Here is a 21884-nt window from a genome sequence, read left to right on the forward strand (position 1 = left end):
AGGACCTCAATACCTTTTCCCCCATTTGCTTCACCTGGCCCTATTCAACCCAACAAGCTGTCTTCCTCGATGTTGACCTCCACCTCAAAGATGGCTACTCCGGTACCTCTGTCCATATCAGACCTACCAACCACCAGTAATACTTCCACTTTGACTGCTGCCAACCATTCCATACAGCCTAGCCACATGTGGCTGTCGCGTCCGTAGTGACGAGAGGTCCCTCTCGAAATATACCGATGGTCTCACTGAGGCCTTACATACCATAATTACCCTCTCAACCTTGTACAAGAACAAATCTCTCATGTCTCATCTCTCCAGTCTCCCTCCATCTCCCAAATCCCTACTATCCGGCCACAGAGGACCACAGTACCACCAAGGACTGGAGCAGCTGAATCACATTCTCTGCCATGGTACTGACTACCTCTTATCATGCCCTGAAATGAGGAATGTCCTACCCACTATCCTTCCCCCCACCCCCACCCCCACCCTCACCCCATCCCAACCCCCTTATCCCTCCTCCCAAGCCCCCCACTGCAGTATTCTGTCACCCACTGAACCTACACAATACCGTCGTATATCCCAAACGACCCCTGCTCCCAGCCTCTTGCCTCATGGCTCATATGCTTATAATAGACCTAGATACAAGACCTTCCTCTTACATCCCCCCACAACCACCTACTCTCAATCCAGTAACATGCATCATCTAACCTATTAAAGGCAGGGCTATCTGTGAAACCAGTCACGTGATCTACAAGTTAAGCTGCAACCACTGTGCTTCATTCTACTTGGACATGACTGCCAACAAGCTGTCTGTCCACATGAATGGCTACTGGCAAACTACGGCTTAGAAACAGCTGGACCACTCTGTTGCTGAGCACACCATCCAACATGGTATTCTTCACTTCAGTGACTGCTTCATTTCAATGACTGTGCCACCTGGATCCTTCCTACTAACACCAGTTTTTCTGAATTGTGAAGGTGGGAACTCTCCGTGCAATATATGCAATATCCCCATAACTCTCCTGGCCTCAACCTTTGTTAGTCATTGTCCTTACCCCTCTAGCCCCTTCCCTGTTCCCATTCCAGCACTACACATTCCTCTATCCCACTAATGCACCCACAGTCCTTTTACTTCTTGCTGCCCCCCACTCCCACCCCCTCCTCTCTACCCTCTGTCTAACCTCCTAACTGCACCTAGATACCCTACCCTCCCTCCACCTCATCTCTGTACGCTCCCACAAGCAGCACTTTACTGTCACCCACCCATACCCTGCCATCTTCCCCCTACCTGCACCAGCCTCTTCCTTACCCCCATCACCTGGTTGCTCCTCCCATCAAGTGCTGCTGCCCGCAATCTGGCTTCAGTAGCCAAAGACTGTGGACATGTGTGTTGGAGTTGCAGTTGCATGAATGTGTGTGTGTGTGTGTGTGTGTGTGTGGTGTCTATTTCTGACAAAGGTGTACTGGGCCGAATGGTCACTTTCTGACAGTCTTTTTGCTGTGCCTTTCTGAGACTCAGCATCTTTACTATGTGGTGAGTAGCAAGTGTCCTTTTTCTGATATTGTTACATTCCATTCTGGATTTTCCATTGTTTTATTTAATTACTGTCATTTTAATTTAGCACTGAAATTAATTAATAGTTCTAGCACATTTATATGATGATGTACTACAAAAGGTCACTACTTGTAAAACAGTAACTTAAATTGTCTTATTTTGTATTACAGCTGGCCCTTTGTGTATTGGAAAACACAATAATCGAGATAGAAGACTGGATGATGATTTTGAAACCTTTAAAAAATTTAACCGTTCGTTGATGTTCACTTGTGAAAAAGGTAAATACAATTTCTATAAGAAATTAGTGCACTACAGGAAGTGAAGTGTCCATAAAAGATTCATCACTTTGCAGTTTTACATAAAAAGAGTATTTGAAAATGTAAATAAGTTTGGTGACTGTAGTGGAGGAAGCATGTCTCAAAGTGTTGTGCTTGTGGTTGGCAATACTCAGTACCATTATGCATTGTAAGACAATAGTAAAAACTGCGACCATCCAAGAACAGGCAAATTTTATGCTCTTGGGTTGTGGAAGAAAATCTTCTGTAACAACTCAACATTGGCATGGGATGGACTTTAACAAGAAGCTATGTATATGACAGTTGAAGTGTTGGTCAATGCAGTTTTTAAAAAAAATCCTTTCTGTTAGGTTTCACACAAATGGGGCAGAAACCTGCTCAAAAAACTGGAGTTTCTGGCAAATATGTATGTGATATTCATCATCAGCAGGGGCAGGCCTTTTGTACCATTCCATAGCCATCAAAATTGGTCAAGCACTCTCTTCCGTGATCTTCCTGAAGATCTTCTGCCTCTTTGTTTGGATCTGAAACATGTTGCATCATTAACAGTTTGCTTTAGACTGTACTAATGTGAAAATTGTTGTTGTTAGCAAACATGAGAGCATACCTTCCCTAGGACCAAACCACAAAGATGAGTGTGATAAGTCTTTCATGAGAAAATGAAATTGTAATAGATTAGTGCACTTAACAATCTATAAACAATATTATTACACAAATGAGTTATGAAGTTTAAAATTTATGCATTTACTTGGTGAGTGGTGGTATATGCAGACACTGGGTGTTCGGAAACTCCCATTACAAACTTCTAGGGCCTGTAGAAGGAACTGAGTACATAATATTTTGAATAGCAACCCATGTCTGGAAACCTACTGCTTCCACGCTGCAGCCGTTTGAAAACATTTGTTTTGTAGGTTTGCAACAGGGTAGTTATGGTGGAGCATGCCTACGTTGGATTGCCTGATGTCATTTGACATATATCCTACCTCTCTCACCTGGTTCTAGTCTCATTCACGTGTCTTGAGTGTTAGAGGTAGTATGGAGTGTTGGAATTGTTGAGGATGTAGTTGATGGTTATCCAAAACATACTAGATGGTACAGGAAGCAACGTCCATTGCACACACAACTGCTCATTTACTTGTTGACGGGTTCTGTTTAACATGATGCAGTACAGCCTCTTCCAGTTTGGGTGTGGGTCATCTCCTTGGAGTACCACAGCCATGCCTGCTGATGGTGAAGGGTATCCCTTTCTTGAAACCATTGCATAATTGTGGCATAAAGGGTATATGATAGAGTTGGACATTGTGCATAACAATCTAGGTAAAGGCAAGGTACAGCTTTTCCATTACTGCTAGCTTCGCCCTACGGAAGGATCATGTCAGTGTATTTTGCAAACATTTACTCTGCCATGTTGCTCTAGCATAGAGATCTGAATGTGGCTCAAACCAGGTCAGAGAGGTAGAATAGATGACATCAGTTAATCCAACTGAAGCACCCCTCCACCATGATTGCCCGTACCTAGCAAACATATTTTCAAATGGTGGTAGCATGAAAACGATACATTTATAGGCATGGGTTCCTATTCAAAATATTATGCACTCACTCCCCTCTACAAGTCCTAGAAGTTAGTAATGGGAATTTATGAATACCATGTATAATTAGCACAGAATATGATTACATGCTGCTGACACAGTTATTACACATCATCATCACAACAACCATCACATTCACAACTAATCAGAGCCTCTTCTTTTCTTGGCAATGAGCAGACACTTATATACTGGCAATGGAGAAAAATATAGAAACACCAAAAGCACAACACATTGCTGGGCCTAACACAGTGTAGGAAACCAGTTGGTCTTCGAAACTGCTTCCAGTCATCTTTCAGTAGCTAAATACAGGTCCTGTATGATTTCAAGGGAATCTTACACCATTCTTTCTGCAAAATAGTGAAAAGTTCAGGTAATCATGATAGACGTGGATAGTGATCATACACTCTTCTCTCCAGAGTACCCCACAAAAGCTCGCAGTATTGAGGTCCGGTGACTGTTGTGGCCAAGGGAGACGTAAGAATTCACCCTCATACTCACAAAACCAGTTTTGGACGATGTGAACTTTGTAAATAGGGACCCTGCCATCTCTGAATGCAGCATCACCAATGGGGAACAAACATTGCACCATGGGATGGAATTGCTCAGCCAAAATGATCACATAATCCTTAGCAGTGATCCGACCTTGCAGTTTAACCATGGGGCCCATGGAATACCATGATATGGCAGCCCAAATCATCACTGAACCCCCACCGTGTTTCACTCCTGGCATGTAAACTCAGTTATAAGTTGGGAACAAGGCTCACCTGACCAAAAGACTTTCTTCCATTGCTCAATAGTCCAGGCAATATGGCTTCAGCACCATGTTTTCCTGTTGTATCACTAGTAAGTGGTTTGGAATTCCAACTCACTCTACAATCCCCTGCTTCATATTGTTTTGGTGCTGGCAGTGTTCACAAGTGTGACATTCAATTCTGATCCTTGTCAATAACTGTCTGTCGTGATCACTCAACACAGACTATCATCCACCTTGTGACTTAGTGGATGATGTTTTTCTGTTTACCTTGTATATGGTATAAATCTTCAATACAGTGCCTCTTGAAACACTAAACACTTTGGCTCCTTTGATTACAAAAACCACCACCACATGAGCACCAACAATTTGCACACATTCGAATTCACATAGCTTCAACATAATGCACTCACAGCTACATGGAACACTGTTCTGACCACGACTGACACTTGCAAAGTATTGAGGATATTATATTGGTCCAGTTCATGGTCAGATACAGCAGCACAACCTGCAGGCTTGGCTAGCATCAGCATTTCTGTTCAGGCATGCATTTCTTTCGGTGTTCCTGTATTTTTGTCCAACACATGTATATATCCTGCTGGGTCATAGCATTACAGTGCTATGTAAGTATTAATCAGATGTTAAATCTTAAGCGAATGAAAAATTAAGTATCAATTCTTTCCTGAACCTGTACTGTTGTCGTATTACTGTCTCCCACTTCTCTCTTCTAATTGGGACAAAGCGAAGTGTTAATCAAGTTTAGATTTACATTAATTGTGCAGAACTATTGTGTGTGTTTTCTGTGAAGATCTTCCTTGTTTAGCTGGCATCTTAATACCGTAAATTTAAAAAAAAATTCTGTAAAGCATTCCTCTTTTGCAATTATTACAGCTTTGGTACATAGTGCATGCATACCGTATTTACTCGAATCTAAGCCGCACTTTTTTTCCGGTTTTTGTAATCCAAAAAACCGCCTGCGGCTTAGAATCAAGTGCAAAGTAAGCGGAAGTTCTGAAAAATGTTGGTAGGTGCCGCCACAATTAACTTCTGTCGTCGAATATATGTAGCGCTACGCAGGCATGCTTCGCAGGCACAAAGACAAATACTGGCACCAAAACCTCTGCGTCAGTAAATAAATAAAAAAAAGGTGGAAGACGAGCTTTTTTTTCTCCGCCCCGAGTTTCGACCACTGCATTTTCATACATTATCCAACGAAGTAAATACAAATTCCGTATTGTTCCTCTTCAAACGTAGCAGCATTTCAGTGTACTACGAAAATCCGACTGGCAAGACTGTTTGGGATATTTGTCAATATGGCCAACTCTGCTTTCTGAATTTTTTCCTAACTGTGAGAAGAAATGGTTGCTAATAGGAACTTTTATGAATTGTGAATCACATACAGTATTCTCTTCACCATAAGAATAATACGAATATAAACATTTTGCCATGTATTCTTTCGTGTTTGCTGCTATCTCATTTAAATCCTGTCCGCCTAATAAACTACGAAACTAGAGTGAGACAACAGCAGACGCGGAAGAATATACATACCATGTCATGTTTATATTCGTATTATTCTTATGCCTAATAGTGATACAGTCAGAAATGAAGCACGGCAATTGACTAGATTTTTAAATCTAAGATGACTCTAATTTCTGTGCATAATGTAATGTACTAAAGAGGCGTCTGCAAAGATTTTCAAACGGAAAAAATTTTCGCTAAATTCTCGTTCAGAACATCTTCTATCATACGCAGTCTATAATTTGGTTCTTGTTGATCATTATCAAAGAAAGCAGCAGTGTAAGTAGCAACGAACAGCAGTCTCTTGCCATTGTTTCGCTAATGAGACGATTCCTCTCTTTGTTTTTTTTTAATTGTAAGCGGCGGTAGCATACGGCGACAGATCGTAAACCCTCATTTTCAGAATGCGACAAACAATGCATGACACAGTACAGTAATGCATTTTCAGCTTTGAGTGACGGAAACACCTATAACAAAGAGAACTGCACTTGTCAGATCAAAGAAAAATAAGCAATCAATTCAAACCAGACGAAGCACATGAAAAAGGAAGGGTACCCATATAAATACGGACGGAGCGCCTGACGCATAACAAGCTGGTAAAGCTTAACTGCTAAGCTTACGACTCGAACCAAACTACTACAGCTGTATCGTCATTCATTCAACCTAAATTGTGTCTCATATTACAATGGACCAACTTTGTTTCGATTTGGAAGTGCGGCCTAAAACTTTTCTCTCCCCTTGAATTTCGAGTCTCAGGTTTCAGGTGCGTCTTAGATTTGGGAAAATATTTTTTCCTCGATTTCGAGTCTCATTTTTCAGGTGCGGCTTAGATTCGAGTGCGGCTTAAATTCGAGTAATACGGTATACTTTATGTATGAGTAAAAGATTATGTTTTGGTTTTCAAATGCCCCGTGATGCTCCCACTTATTCTCTTCCATTAAAATAAGCTTTAATGGCTTGAGTGAGTTTAAGAGTCTCAGTAAGAAGAGAGAAAAAAACACCTTACAGAGAAATTACATTTTGTTTGCATATCTATTACCAAATTTAAATTTTACAGGTGATCCAGCAGTTCTGAAAATAACACCAAATACATCATGGCCTGATGTTGTGTACTACCACAGTTATACTCACCCTAACATGGGATGGAAGATACATATTGTAGACAGCTACTACCCACCACAAGCTGCTGGTACTGCGAGAGCTACTGCAGACTTTATTTATTTAGTTACTGCACTTATAGTACTTTTGTGGACTGTGATGAATGATTAATGTTAAGGTATATATGTAGGTAGATAGATGCTTGAAAGAAAAAGAAAATGAATCAATGATAGCAGAATCAATTTTTAATTAATTTTATTTTCGATGTACTTGACTGTTATTCCACATTTTTAAAAAACTATTTCTGTATTCATTGGCGTATTCAGTATACTGCATTTATATTAGAGTTCCTAAATATGTGCTTCAAATAAGATTGTTCACATAAGAAACAAAATTCAGTGCACTTACTCTATTTTTTTACTTTTTTATGAATTAACTAAGATTGTACTGACTTTTGTACAAGAAGTAACTAAATGGTATAAAATTTGTGATATGCAAAACAAAGGTGAACAGAAAAGTCAAAATTAGTTGCAGCATTAAAATGAAACAAAAAACCTAGGGCATAAATGGGAAGTCATCTTCAAAAATTTCAGTTGAGGACAAATAAGCACTTCGCGCAGAATAAAGCAAAGAGGCTATCATCCATACACATCACATTGAGGAAAACCACGATGACAGTTGACAACAGTGAAATATTCTAACAAAGTACTATTACCTCTTGTGAGGCACATCATTGTAATGACTGAACAATAATTGATTGATTTGTGATGCGTAGATACAAGTAACAGTTCAGAGGCTTTACAAGCTTTTGAGTTACCACTTTTTCTTTAGTTTATATACATACTCTGACATAAACTATACAGCCTTTCTCTCTCTCTCTCTCTCTCTCTCTCTCTCTCTCTCTCTCTCTGTGTGTGTGTGTGTGTGTGTGTGTGTGTGTGTGTGTGAGAGAGAGAGAGAGAGAGAGAGAAGAAAAGCAGCTCAAAAGCTAGTAACCTATGTACTGTTAGGTATGTGTACACTCGCCATACATTTAACAGCTATATGTGAGTGGTTGCTTTTCTTCATGGAAATTAGGTTACTATAACAGCATGTAATGACATCATGTTTGTGTGGAAATGGAACACCTGAAATAAAGTATATTACTTTGGATATCATTACTGTAATTTGCCCTGATATTGTATCAAACATGTCTTAGTAATCCCTGTGGTAGGACGACACCTATATTTATGTTCTATTTGATCTTGAACAGGTGCGGCTCGTGGTTTCCATACTGGGGAAGGCTGTGATGTTTAGCAATCGGAAAAAACGTAGATTTCAGGCTATACTATACATCAGTCTGTCACCACAACCAAGATTTCAGGCATGAGGGGGGGGGGGGGGGGCAATTTTACACTCTAGCCAAACATTTACATACTGTATCTTCTTTCATAACCAACTACTAAATAGCATCAAAGGCTAACTCCAAGATAAAATCTATTGGTATCTTATTTATCCCCCAACATCACATTTCGTGACAGTTTACCTCAACAGATTGTACTAAAAGTCACATTTTGGAGAGATCTTTAATGTGGTTTATGTTAGCTTCATTGGGTGCTTATAGTTTTTGGTATTTTCATTTCCAAACATCAGATGTGTAATGTTTTGTACCCTCAAACTGTGGTGTTTATGAGTTTGCGTGACGAAACAGTGATGTTTCCATGATGTAACAGATCTTGTGCTGTGATTGGCTTACATGAATAACTGCCATGGAAATGTACAGACTGTATTTGTCATGTTTACACTTGTGTGTCACAAAAATATGCACTTTAAGTGATATAGCATATACAACCACTCAGCTGCATTGTACATTGCTCCATTAAAATTCTGTGTATATCCTTGTCTGGATTTACACTGTCTGTGTTCTTGATTCATCTTTACATTGAATTTGGGTGCACCAAGTGCCTTCACTTTCATCCTAGCTGCATGTTCCAAATTTTACATGATAAATTGCACAGTGAGGTCATATTGTGTTGCTTTCGAATGTTTAGTACGCTGCTGTGTTTCACAAGAAAGTAAAATTCACTAAACTCATGCATAATACGCTCATGAGGAGAAATGTGCTAATAATGCACAATACTCACAGTCAGCAAGCAAGGACACTAAAGTAACAGGACACTCCGGGGGCACATTTCGCACACTTTTTGCTCTAATCATTCACGAAATTCTCGCTAGGTGGTGATACATTACCATACTCTCTATCGAGATATCTGCAAACTCATTCCAGCGGTGGATAGAATAGGCAGTGGCAGAAATGAAAAAAAAAACTGTCTAAAACACTATCAAAACAGTAACACTAAACTTCAATTAAGGACACATCAAAGCATAATAGAGATATACAGAGATACGGATTCAGTAGTGAAGTTTCAGCAACTCTGTTCATTCCATTTTGATGTAAGAAATGGAACATAAGGATTGTGTGTGGGTTGGTTGGACACCCTTGGGCTGAAACAACAGAGTCTTTGGGTTGTCCATAAGAGCTGTACTCCAGGAAAACCACACCCCCAAACCTTTGCTACACTGAGCTAAGTGGGATTTCAAGGCACAGTCTCCAGACTAGCCACTATCTGTTCGATGAACATCATGTGACATCACATATCAACAGTTCCAAAAATTTTGACCGGCGTTATTTAAATCCCTATGCGAAATGCTTCTGATACTTTAAATTATTTAATGTGTTATTGAGAAATTTATTATAATATATATTTGGGGGCAGCTCCATTTCAGAGCTTTTAATTACGAGCTGCACCTGATCTTGATAAAGAAGTAAATGTTTGGGAATGTAGAATGAAACAAAGAACTGACTAAAAGACTGAAGCAGCTATCATTACTTACACTGATGAGCGAAAACATTATGACTGCGTGATTAATAGTCTATTGATCCACCTTAGGAACTCAATACAGCTGCTATTCTGCACGGCATGAATTCAACAAGATCTTGGTAGTTTCGGGAGGTATTGGCACCAGATGTCAATAAACAGGTCATACAATTCCCATAAATTACAGGACAGAGATTTATGGCCATGGAACTGGTGTCTGGTAGTGTCCCAGGTATACGAGTATTCCATCGGGTTCGGATCAGACAAATTTCATTGGCAATACATCAACACGAGTTCTCTGTCACACTCCTCAAACCACTGTAGCACGTTTCTGGCATTATGACCTAGGCAGTTATTCCTCTGAAAGATGCCTTCACAGTGATTGATGAAGTTGTTGTGGCAACATGGGAGCATATAGGGGTCGTCTGCTGTGGAGCCCTATATATAACAATGTGCTCGTAATGGTGTGGTCCAAAGCACTTGACCCTGCACTACCATTGTACTCTGATGTCAGATTTGCTGTGGATTGCTGTTCGTACTGCTTTATAAAATGGGCAAGCCTCCATGTCCTGTGATGGGGCACACACTTCAGACACCTTGATGCTGAAGTATTGTTTCAATGTCTTTCAGCTCCTTTCAATAAATGCTAACAACAGCAGCACACAAAGAGCCAACCAGTGTTGCTGTTTCAATGGTGGTCATTCCCAGACACTGGGCCGTAACAGTCTGCTCTTTATCAAAGTTGCTTATGAAAGTGGATTTCCCCATTTGTTGACGATGTCATCACTAGAATGATCCATCTCTGCTGTGCATGTATACTCTCCTTACCATGTCAGAACCCACAATATTATCGAGTGACTTTCAGTCTCGCAGTAGATATATGTCATAATGCTTGGGATCATCACTGTATGGTATATCAGCTTTTAAACAGCATGGGTAGATCTATTAGTGTGATATACTTCTATTATGTCCTTCCTCTACATAGATTTTTTAAAGGGACATATCCTTCTTATCCCATCATTTATAGATTAAGTTTTAATACTGTTTATGAACTTCACACTTGGAAGCCTTATGCCTTTCTCCTTTAGTGTATAAATTCCAATTGCTATGGGAGAGACATTTTAATTTATATAAGGATGTTCATCATTTGGATATGCAGCTCCTTGTGTTTACCATGTTTGCATTTAAAATTGTTGGGACCTTACACCCAACAGTTATATAAGGATGATTCAGTAACAAACTGTAATTTTTTTAATGAATCTATTATGAGAATTATTACACAATGCTCCTCAAGGTGTATGCATTTATGCCAGCACTGGTCAAGCTTCTCAATTCCATGTGCAAAGAATTCTTGAGGTATATGCATAACCAATTATGCATTGCTGCATGGACTTCATCATCAGCAAAACCTGAGCCACTAAGAGCTTCTTTTAGTAGGTTAAAAATGCACCCAGCTTTCGTCTCCCATTACAGTATGGTGAGGAAATGCCTCCTCTTCAGCCTCATACTGTTGCAAAAGCTCCCTGCACAAGTCTGTGCAACTTTCTTTCATATCTGATATCAAATGTTTTGGAAACAGCCTTGCAAACACTTTCTTGAACATCAGTATGTCATGAATGATATCATTGGCTGATCCAACACAAATATTCATCATTGTTGGAATATCGCTTACCATAATATGCCTGTTTCCCCGTATCCACTTATCAGCTCTCGCAATGTTGGTCTCTGTGACTGCCCAGACAGAGTATCCTGGGTGAGGTGAATCTTCAACACTTGTTATACCTTGTTTAAACTTATCTGCCCACTCTTACACTTATGTTTCACTTGGACAATTTTCATTATATTGCATTCCATCTGACAGTGAATTTCGATTGGTTTCAACCCCTCAGCTGGACAAGTCTAATGACACTCTGCTACAAAATATTGGTGCAAACCTTTAAGGGAGCTGTCATCTTGTTTCACTGATTCCCAGCATCTGATTCACAAGGTTGGCATGCCAGGCCCATCTAATGATAGTTCTAGGACACCGCCAAAAAGTAACAAAGAAGCACAAATGTTACCAAAGTTTTGTATTTTTTATAAACTTTTCCGGTTGTTTATTGAGTGGACCTTGTAGTTTGCAAAAATTATACAGTCTAATATTTAGGTTTTATAATTAAATTTTCTCCCAAGACATTTAAGTCTCATCTTTATCTACGATAATGATGGAAACTGAAGAAATGAATTAAAATGTGTGCTACGGCTGGGACTCGAACCCAGGTCTTCTTGCTTGCTTGGTGAAACACTGACCATTACACCATCGCATCATTATGGTCAACATTGCTGCGCAAACTACCCAAGTCGAGTGCCTTCCCCAACCCAAACTTTAGTTCATATCTTCAACTTATTTTCCCCCTACACTGTCACACTATTGCCAGGGCTCTCTGGCATTGGAATAGTATCCTAGCATTGGACGTAATGGGGAGGTCCTGTACCACAGGTGATCTGACACATCTTATAATTAAATTTTCCCCCAAGACATTTAAGTCTCGTCTTTATCTATGATAATGATGAAAGCTGAAGAATGTGCAGCAATGTTGACAATAGTGCTGCTGTGATGTAGTGGTCAGCATTTCTGCCTAGTAAGCAAGAAGTCCCAGCCATGGCACAAATTTTAATTCACTTCTTCAGCTTCCATCATTATTGTAGATGATAGGACTTAAATGTCTTGGGGAAAATTTAATTATAAGATCACCTGTGGTACAGGACTTCCCCATTACACCTAACACTGGGGTGCTGTTCTAACGTGGGTGAGCCCTGGCAATAGTGTCAATGTAGAGAGAAAATCAGCTAAATATATTAATTGAAGTTTGTGTTCGGAGGGCATTCGACTTGGGTATTTCATGCAGCAGTGTTGACCATAGTGCTACTACAGTGGTGGAATGATCAGCATTCCTGCCTAGTGAGCAAGAAGACCCGGGTTCGAGTCCCGCCCATGGCACAAATTTTAATTTATTTCTTCAGCTTCCATCATTATCGTAATATTTAGGTATCTAACAGACCAGCTGCTTCCAGTTGGTGATATTTAGTTTAGTTTTAGATGTGCTACCATTTTTACATTTACATTCAGTATAGCAAATTTTATGCTATTCACCTACTTTTTATTGCACAGGAATTTTTTCTATACAATTTGACTTCTATTGTCTGGTCTTTAAATAATAAATGATATTTCATGTCAAAATAAAAATGGCTTCAAAATATTATTGAAACCCATATGCTCCTGTCAAAGGAAATTCCCCCCTCCCCCAAGCCTCAAAAATGAAATCAACAGAAAGTGCAAAATAGCTAAGCAGAGGTGACCACAGGACAAATGTAAGGATGTAGAAGCATGTATCACTAGAGGCAAGACAGATACTGCCTACAGGAGACATTTGGAGAAAAGAGAATGTCCTATATGAATATCAAGAGTGCAGATGGAAAATCAGCCCTAAGCAAAGAAGAGGAAGCAGAAAGTTGGAAGGAGTGCATAGATGGTCTATACAAGGGCGACGTACTTGAGGGCAACATTATGGAAATGGAAGAGGTCATAGATGAAAATGAAATGGGAGTAATCATAACTCCATGAATTTGACAGTGCACTGAATGACCTAAGTCGAAACAAGGGCCCCGGAGTAGACAACATTCCATGGGAACTACTGAAAGCCATGACAAAACTCTTCCATCTGGTGAGCAAGATGTATGAGACAGGTGAAATACCCTCAGACTTCAAGAATAATACACTCCTGGAAATGGAAAAAAGAACACATTGACACCGGTGTGTCAGACCCACCATACTTGCTCCGGACACTGCGAGAGGGCTGTACAAGCAATGATCACACGCACGGCACAGCGGACACACCAGGAACCGCGGTGTTGGCCGTCGAATGGCGCTAGCTGCGCAGCATTTGTGCACCGCCGCCATCAGTGTCAGCCAGTTTGCCGTGGCATACGGAGCTCCATCGCAGTCTTTAACACTGGTAGCATGCCGCGACAGCGTGGACGTGAACCGTATGTGCAGTTGACGGACTTTGAGCGAGGGCGTATAGTGGGCATGCGGGAGGCCGGGTGGACGTACCGCTGAATTGCTCAACACGTGGGGCGTGAGGTCTCCACAGTACATCGATGTTGTCGCCAGTGGTCGCCGGAAGGTGCACGTGCCCGTCGACCTGGGACCGGACCGCAGCGACGCACGGATGCACGCCAAGACCGTAGGATCCTACGCAGTGCCGTAGGGGACCGCACCGCCACTTCCCAGCAAATTAGGGACACTGTTGCTCCTGGGGTATCGGCGAGGACCATTCGCAACCGTCTCCATGAAGCTGGGCTACGGTCCCGCACACCGTTAGGCCGTCTTCCGCTCACGCCCCAACATCGTGCAGCCCGCCTCCAGTGGTGTCGCGACAGGCATGAATGGAGGGACGAATGGAGACGTGTCGTCTTCAGCGATGAGAGTCGCTTCTGCCTTGGTGCCAAAGATGGTCGTATGCGTGTTTGGCGCCGTGCAGGTGAGCGCCACAATCAGGACTGCATACGACCGAGGCACACAGGGCCAACACCCGGCATCATGGTGTGGGGAGCGATCTCCTACACTGGCCGTACACCACTGGTGATCGTCGAGGGGACACTGAATAGTGCACGGTACATCCAAACCGTCATCGATCCCATCGTTCTGCCATTCCTAGACCGGCAAGGGAACTTGCTGTTCCAACAGGACAATGCACGTCCGCATGTATCCCATGCCACCCAACGTGCTCTAGAAGGTGTAAGTCAACTACCCTGGCCAGCAAGATCTCCGGATCTGTCCCCCATTGAGCATGTTTGGGACTGGATGAAGCGTCGTCTCACTTGGTCTGCACGTCCAGCATGAACGCTGGTCCAACTGAGGCGCCAGGTGGAAATGGCACGGCAAGCCGTTCCACAGGACTACATCCAGCATCTCTACGATCATCTCCATGGGAGAATAGCAGCCTGCATTGCAGCGAAAGGTGGATATACACTGTACTAGTGCCGACATTGTGCATGCTCTGTTGCCTGTGTCTACGTGCCTGTGGTTCTGTCAGTGTGATCATGTGATGTATCTGACCCCAGGAATGTGTCAATAAAGTTTCCCCTTCCTGGGACAATGAATTCACGGTGTTCTTATTTCAATTTCCAGGAGTGTATAATAATTTCAATCCCAAAGAAAGTAGGTGCTGACATGTGTGAAAATTACCGAACCACAAGTTTAATAAATCATGGTTACAAAATACTAACACAAGTTCTTTACAGATGAATGGAAAAACTGGTAGAAGCCAACCTTGGGCAAGATCAGTTTGGATTCTATAGAAATATTGGAACACGCAAGGCAATACTGGCCGTACGACTTATCTTAGAAGATAGGTTAAGGAAAGACAAACCTATGTTTTTAGCATATGTAGACTTAGAGAAAGCTTATAACAATGTTGACTGCAATACTCTCTTTCAAATTCTGAAGGTGGCAGGGTGCGAAAGGCTATTTACAATTTGTACAGAAACCAGATGGCAGGTATAAGAGTCAAGGGCCATGAAAGTGAAGCAGTGGTTGAGAAGGGAGTGAGTCAGGGTTGTAGTCTATCCCTGATGTTATTCAATCTGTATATTGAGCAAACAGTAAAGGAAACAAAAGAAAAATTTGGAGCAGGAATTAAAATCCATGGAGGAGAAATAAAAACTTTGAGGTTTGACAACATTGTAATTCTGTCAGAGACAACAAAGGACCTGGAAGAGCAGTTGAATGAAATGGACAGTGTCTTGAAGGAGAATATAAGATGAACATCAACAAAAGCAAAATGAGGATAATGGAATGTAGTCGAATTAAATCAGGTGATGCTGAGGGAATTAGACTAGGAAATGAGACACTTAAAGTAGTAGATGAGTTTTGCTATTTGGGGAGCAAAATAACTGATGATGGTTGAAGTACAGGGGATATAAAATGTAGACTGGCTATGGCAAGAAAAGTGTTTCTGAAGAAGAGAAATTTCTTAACACGGAGTATAGATTTAAGTGTCAAGAAGTCTTTTCTGAAAGGAGTGTGGCCACGTATGAAAGTGAGATGTGGATGATAAATAGTTTGGACAAAAAGAGAATAGAAGCTTTCCAGATGTGGTGCTACAGAAGAATGCTGAAGATTAGATGGGTGGATCACGTAACTAATATGGAGATACTGAATAGAATTGGGGTGAAGAGAAATTTGTGGCACAACTTCACTAGAAGAAGGGATCGGTTGGTAGGACGCATTCTGAGGTGTTACTAATTTACTATTGGAGGAAGCAGATTCTGATAGATGTAGGTTGAAGTAGTTACTCGAGGATGAAGAATCTTACACAGGATAGAGTAGTATGGAGAGCAGCATCAAACTGGACTGTAGACCACCATAACAACGACAAAGAAGGAAATTAAAAATTGCATATAGCACTAAAGTAGAGCTGTGGTTTGAACTCTGCAGTGCTTTGCAAGGCATAGGTCCCTCACAGATAGTGTGTTCTCTCTGTCTGACCTTTGAATGGGATCTGCCCAGTCCATTGTAGGGGTGGTCTAAAGTTTAATCTGTATTCTGAACCATACTGCAATGCGGCATTTTCATATTATCAAATCATTATCAGAAGTGAAAGAAGTAGATGTAAGTGCCTATATATCAAAATATCACAGTTAATTGATGGTAAATACTCTTATTTAACTGGTAGCTGTACAAATTGTAATGATGAAAAAAAAAATGCAGTACCAAGAAGGAGTTTGCAACATAAAGAAAAGTTGGTAGGTGTGTTTCTATGTTTTTACATCTAAAACATGATTATTCAAACTTCACACCAGCCACATAAGAGTGACACTAGTAGTGCCACTATGAGGATGCAAATCAGGTTTTCTTTAAATACATATTGTAATGGACGTGAGTAATTTTTACCTTCAAGATTGCATGTGGTGAGTTGATGTTAGTAAAGTATGCCTTTAAGGTGACATAAGACACCATCATCAACACTTCACTGAGTTTGAATGAGGTTGGGTAACAAAACTACAAGAAGCAATGTGTTCCTTCTGCGATATTTCAGAAATAGTTGGCAGAAATGTTGCCACTGTACTTGACTGCTGGCTGCAGTGCTCACAAGAATGTAGGGTTGCAAGAAGACCAGACTCTGGATGGCCATGTGCCTCTACCAAGAGGAAGAACATTGCTCTGGTGCATTGTACTGTGTCTGCACCAGCAATTTGAGCAGCAGTTGCAACACAGTAACAGAACAAAACTGTTCCAAATCAGTTACTTCAATGACATCTCTGAGCCAGACACTGTAGTGTGCATTTCACTGACACCAGACCACTGCCATTTCACTTCAGTGGTGTCGAGCGGGAGCTCGTAGGAGAGTAGGGTGGAAGTCCTTTGTGTTTTGTGATGAAAGATGGTTCTGCCTCCGAGCCAGTGATGGCTGTGTGTTAGTTAGGAGGAGGCCAGTTGAGGGCATGCAACTACCTTTCTGCATACTAGACACACTGGACCTACACTTGGTGTTATAGTCTGGGGTGCAATTTCATATGACAGCAGCAGCGCCCTTGTGGTTATCCCATGTACCCTGACTGCAAATTTGTAAGTCAGTCCGGTGATTTGACCTGTCATTTTGCCATTCATGAAGAGCATTTCAGGGAGTGTTTTCCAGTTGGATAACCCTCGCCCACATACCACTGTTGTAACCCAGCATGCTGTACAGAGTGTCAACATGTTGGCTTAGCCATCTCGATCGCTAGATCTGTCTTTGATCCAGCACATATGGGACATCATCACATGAAAACTCCAGCATCATCCACAAACAGCATTAACGGTGCCTGTACTGACTAACCAAATGCAACAGGCATGGTACTTCAGCCCGCAAACTGACATCCAGCACCTGTACAACACAATGTACGCATGTTTGCATGCTTGCATTCAACATTATGGTGGTTAAAATTGTTATTAATGTACCAGCATTTCGCATATGTGATGGCTTATTTCACACTTCTATTAATCTGTGACCTTGCAATGTTAAATCACTTACACATGTTACCTAGACAAAGGTATTCCTGAAATTTGATTAACCTCCATTAATTATTTTTCGATGTTGAGATTTTTTTTTCCATCAGTGGATAACCTTCTATTGTGCAATATCTGTAAAGCATAATACTCATAAAAAGAATGTAAACAGAGAAAAAAATGTATTTGCACAGAGACAGGCACACTTATCTTCAGGAGATAGAGATTACTTCATCTATAATAAGATATGAATGGGCCAATAGAAAACGAGACTAGTTATAAATTAAAGAAGAAAGATAGCAAGAATTCTGAATCAAGAGAGAGAGCAAAACGATGTAAAATGGAAAGTCATGCAGTTTCCCTTTTAGTTCCTTCTTACCATTTGTCTAACTGCTTCATTTTCTTCATCATACTTTCTATGAATATTATGGTAATGACACTATCACCATGTAAAGGAAGAATTCAGCAGTGGAAATTTATCACTTAGTTCAGATTGTGAGAGCAGACAACTTATGCAGTACAACATATTAATTACCAGTTCAGCAGAGGATACTAACAGCATACGAACTGCCATCCAGTCAGGAGCCATCTCCAAAAAAGATGAACATTTGTGGCTAGTTGTGTATGTTATCTGTTGTGATTGCAGAAGATTGTGAGGTGTAAAGCCAAGCTACAATATTCAGCCTGTCATTTTTGTTCCTTTCTATTACCCAATGCTGTCTCTTTATAGTGAGTGGTAGTCTTCATGTATTCAGTTGTGTATTCCATCTAGGATTTTCAGCTGTCATTTTCTTTGAAACTTGATATTTATGGCTGGTAAATGCCAGCTAAATAAATAAGTATATTTCTCTCAGTGTCATTCGTTCTCTTTCTCTCACTCTCTTTTCTCTCTGGTTTTCCACTAGGTAGTTCTTATTCCATTTGCATCACAATGTTTCTTATTTCTCTGCTGTCTTTTCAGCACCCTTTCCCCCTCAAATATGTTTCCTAAACTTGCTTGATTTTCAATTTTTTTTTTATGCTCTTGGTCTTATTCTCCCTTCCTTATCATGGCGAAATTCTTTTTGTTTCTTTTCTGTTTTACTGTGGAAGAGTATGATACAGGCCATGGAGTGAATACTTTATTTAGTTTAGTGTCACTATAATGCTGAATATCATTATCTGAAACAGTAAGATTACCAGATAATTTTATGTACAATTGTAGCTAATAAATATGATATTCCTGGCTTCATGTACAGCATTCCCATAAGGTGTCAGGCCTTTGCAACAAGACGTGATAGTATGTCCATAATGGTTGGTACCTGGAACATTTTACTGGATTTTAAGTGTGTTAAATTCAGTGTATGTACCAATATATGCTGTGGTAGCGTTAGCGCGCTGAAACACTTCAAATGTTATTGTTTTTCTATGTCCACATTTAATAATCTCATCACAGTTGTTACTTCTGTCTTTTTTCTCCTCTTTTAACTCATGAAGTTCTGTGTTAGTCAAATATTTGCAGAACATGTCATCTTTGCTGAAATTCAGTGCTTTGTAGGTCCATCACAGTTGTCTTGTCAATAAGTAGCTTTATATTTTAAATTTGTGTTCTTGGGGAAGACAAAAAGCTCCAGTACTGGACAAGCCCTCTCTCACATATTTTACTTATTTTGTTGCAATACTTTGTGCTCTTTTCACGTATATAACAAATATTTTTTCAAAATATTTGTTCTCTCAATGGACTGGAAGAAATACTTTTTCAGAAATATTCACTATTCTGTTATAATTTATTGCCCACCATGGTACTCCATAATGTTGGGTGAATTTTCAATCTGTGCCAAGAGTACATATCAGAAATACTAGTTAGCTCAAGAAGGGCCTGAGTAAGTATAATAAGGAATTGGTAGGGCATGTCAGAGAGGCTGTAGAAATCTGAACGTGCTACAATAACTATAAGGGAGGGCAGCAGTTTAGTGGTGTATGGAAATGGGCTTTTGACAGTGTAGACATCAACAGAATCCCCGCCACCGTGATGACGGTCAGTTGTTGTTGACGAAACCGATGTAGGTTATCACTGAAAACTCAAATTTGTATTCTAATTTGATTCAGGAAGGACACCAAGAATATTTTATTCACTGCTTTCCAAGTTGTTAATCAACTCTCCTTGCTGACATAAAATCAAACCTCTCAGTGATTGAGCATGGATGAGACATAATGGGACATCATCTGGTCCGTAATGGATTACTGACAATGTCAACTAACCAACTGCAACAACAAGTGGAAGAAGCATGGATCACCACCAAGGATGACACTCAATACCTTTACACAAAAATACAAGACCAAATTGTGTCCTGAGAAGGGTACCAAAGATACCGAAACAGTTGTCTAATGCAGTTTGTCCCTGCGCACAAAATTTACAGCATGTGAATGGGGCCATTCCTTTACAGATTTCATTTTTAATCAGTAAATATTGAGAGAAGGTGTTATTTCTGCAGCTTCCTGAAAACCAAAGGATAAGTCGGAAAATTAGTCAATGTTAAAAATCTCATACTGTACTACTTGATAATAGACTTGATATGTACTTGATGATTAGCTGATTAAAGTAGTTGTAATACAGTATGAGTGAACTGAATAACAACATGTTAAAACACAACATGAAAGTATGTTTTCACAGAAATAAATTGGTAGGAGTTCAATATACAAAGATGGCTAGATATCAACAAAAATAAAACACATGCGAACATCCAATGCTAACAGGCAAAGAAAAACATATAAATCAACACCCAGAATCCTAAACCCCTCACCTGGTTTAGAGTCATTGATGACATCTTTGCGATCTGGTTCGATGGTGAAGACACCCTATCCACATTCCTCCAGAGCCTCAACAACTTCTCCCCCATTTGCTACACCTGGTCCTACTCAACCCAAAACCAAAAGGTAGGGAATAATAAAAACGAAATAAACATAAAACAATGAAATCCAAAAATGATAAATAACATTGCAGAAAGTTGAGGTAATGATGAATACTTAATTTCAAGAAGAGTGACAGTATACCATGAGGGAGAACAAAAAGATAGATATAATCCTGATACTGCAGGTTTAACATCAACTGTAAATAAATACCATTTTCTGGATGATGCTGTTGTTTACTGGTTAGTGAAAGCATCAGAAGATCAATATTAATTACAAAATGATTTATACAAGAAATTTGTATGATGCGGACAGTGGCAATTGACACTGAATAATAAAAAAGAGTGAGGTCTTCCACCTGAGTACTAAGAAGAATTCATTAAATTTAGATTAAAAGTAAGTAATACAGATTTAAAGGTTGTCGATTCAACTAAATACCAAAGGGTTACAGTCATTAACAACTTAAATTGGAACCATCAGACAGCAGATGCTGTGGGGAAGATGAACCAAACACTGCATTTTATTGACAGAACACTTAGAAGATGCAACAATGAGACTGTGAACACTACACTTGTTCATTCTCTGCTAGAGCACTGCTGCACAGTATGGGATGCTTACCAGGTAGGATTGACAGAGGAAATCAAAAAACTTCAAAGAACACAGCATAGTTTGTATTATCACACAATAGAAGGGAGAGTTACACAATCTGGGCCGATAATCATTAAAAAAAAGTTCTTTTCACTTGCAGCAAGATCTTTTCACAAAATTTCAGTCACAAACTATCTCCTCTGAATATGAAAATATTTTGTTGACCCACACTCCAGAACCTAAACAGACCCGAAACACAGTCATGAACCTTACCTCCATGGAAATATCAGTCCTTGCAAAAGCCTCGGCTTTTGCCACACTCCTGAATTAAATCATGCAGGACTTGTTAAAGACCTTCTCTCCTTCTTCCAGTCCCTACTAAGCAAAACACTTTTTCACCACCAACCCTACCCACCAGACTCAACCAAAGATCAATGCTGAACTCTGTGTGACTCAGTTCACTCCTCCATCCAACAGTGATACATCCCTGCTGCCCCCAAATCACCGCCTATTAATTTTCCAGACTTTCTTAACCTCAAACCTTGCCTCATCATCATTCCCCAAATCCCTCAACATGAAAACTAACCTTAAGTCCACAGAAAGAACTGCAGTCCACCACCTAAAAAGTGATCCCAAGCTTATAATCCTACTTGCTGACAAAGGCTCCACCACTGTTGTATTGAACAGCAAGGATTACCTGGCAGAAGGAC

General features: G+C 40.3%; 1 protein-coding gene across 1 annotated transcript in view; it reads left to right on the forward strand.

Annotated features, from left to right (window-relative positions):
• The window catches only part of LOC124787651 (protein Skeletor, isoforms B/C), a 64951-nt gene extending 56992 nt beyond the window's left edge, over window positions 1-7959 (forward strand). The window contains exons 12-13 of the mRNA XM_047254449.1: window positions 1726-1833; window positions 6767-7959. Coding sequence (XP_047110405.1) covers window positions 1726-1833; window positions 6767-6978 — 320 coding nt within the window. The 3' untranslated portion in view covers window positions 6979-7959. The remainder of the gene's footprint in view (window positions 1-1725; window positions 1834-6766) is intronic.
• The last annotated feature ends 13925 nt before the right edge of the window (window positions 7960-21884 follow it).

This window comes from Schistocerca piceifrons, chromosome 3 (assembly GCF_021461385.2).
Source record: "Schistocerca piceifrons isolate TAMUIC-IGC-003096 chromosome 3, iqSchPice1.1, whole genome shotgun sequence".
Classification (NCBI taxonomy): domain Eukaryota; kingdom Metazoa; phylum Arthropoda; class Insecta; order Orthoptera; family Acrididae; genus Schistocerca; species Schistocerca piceifrons.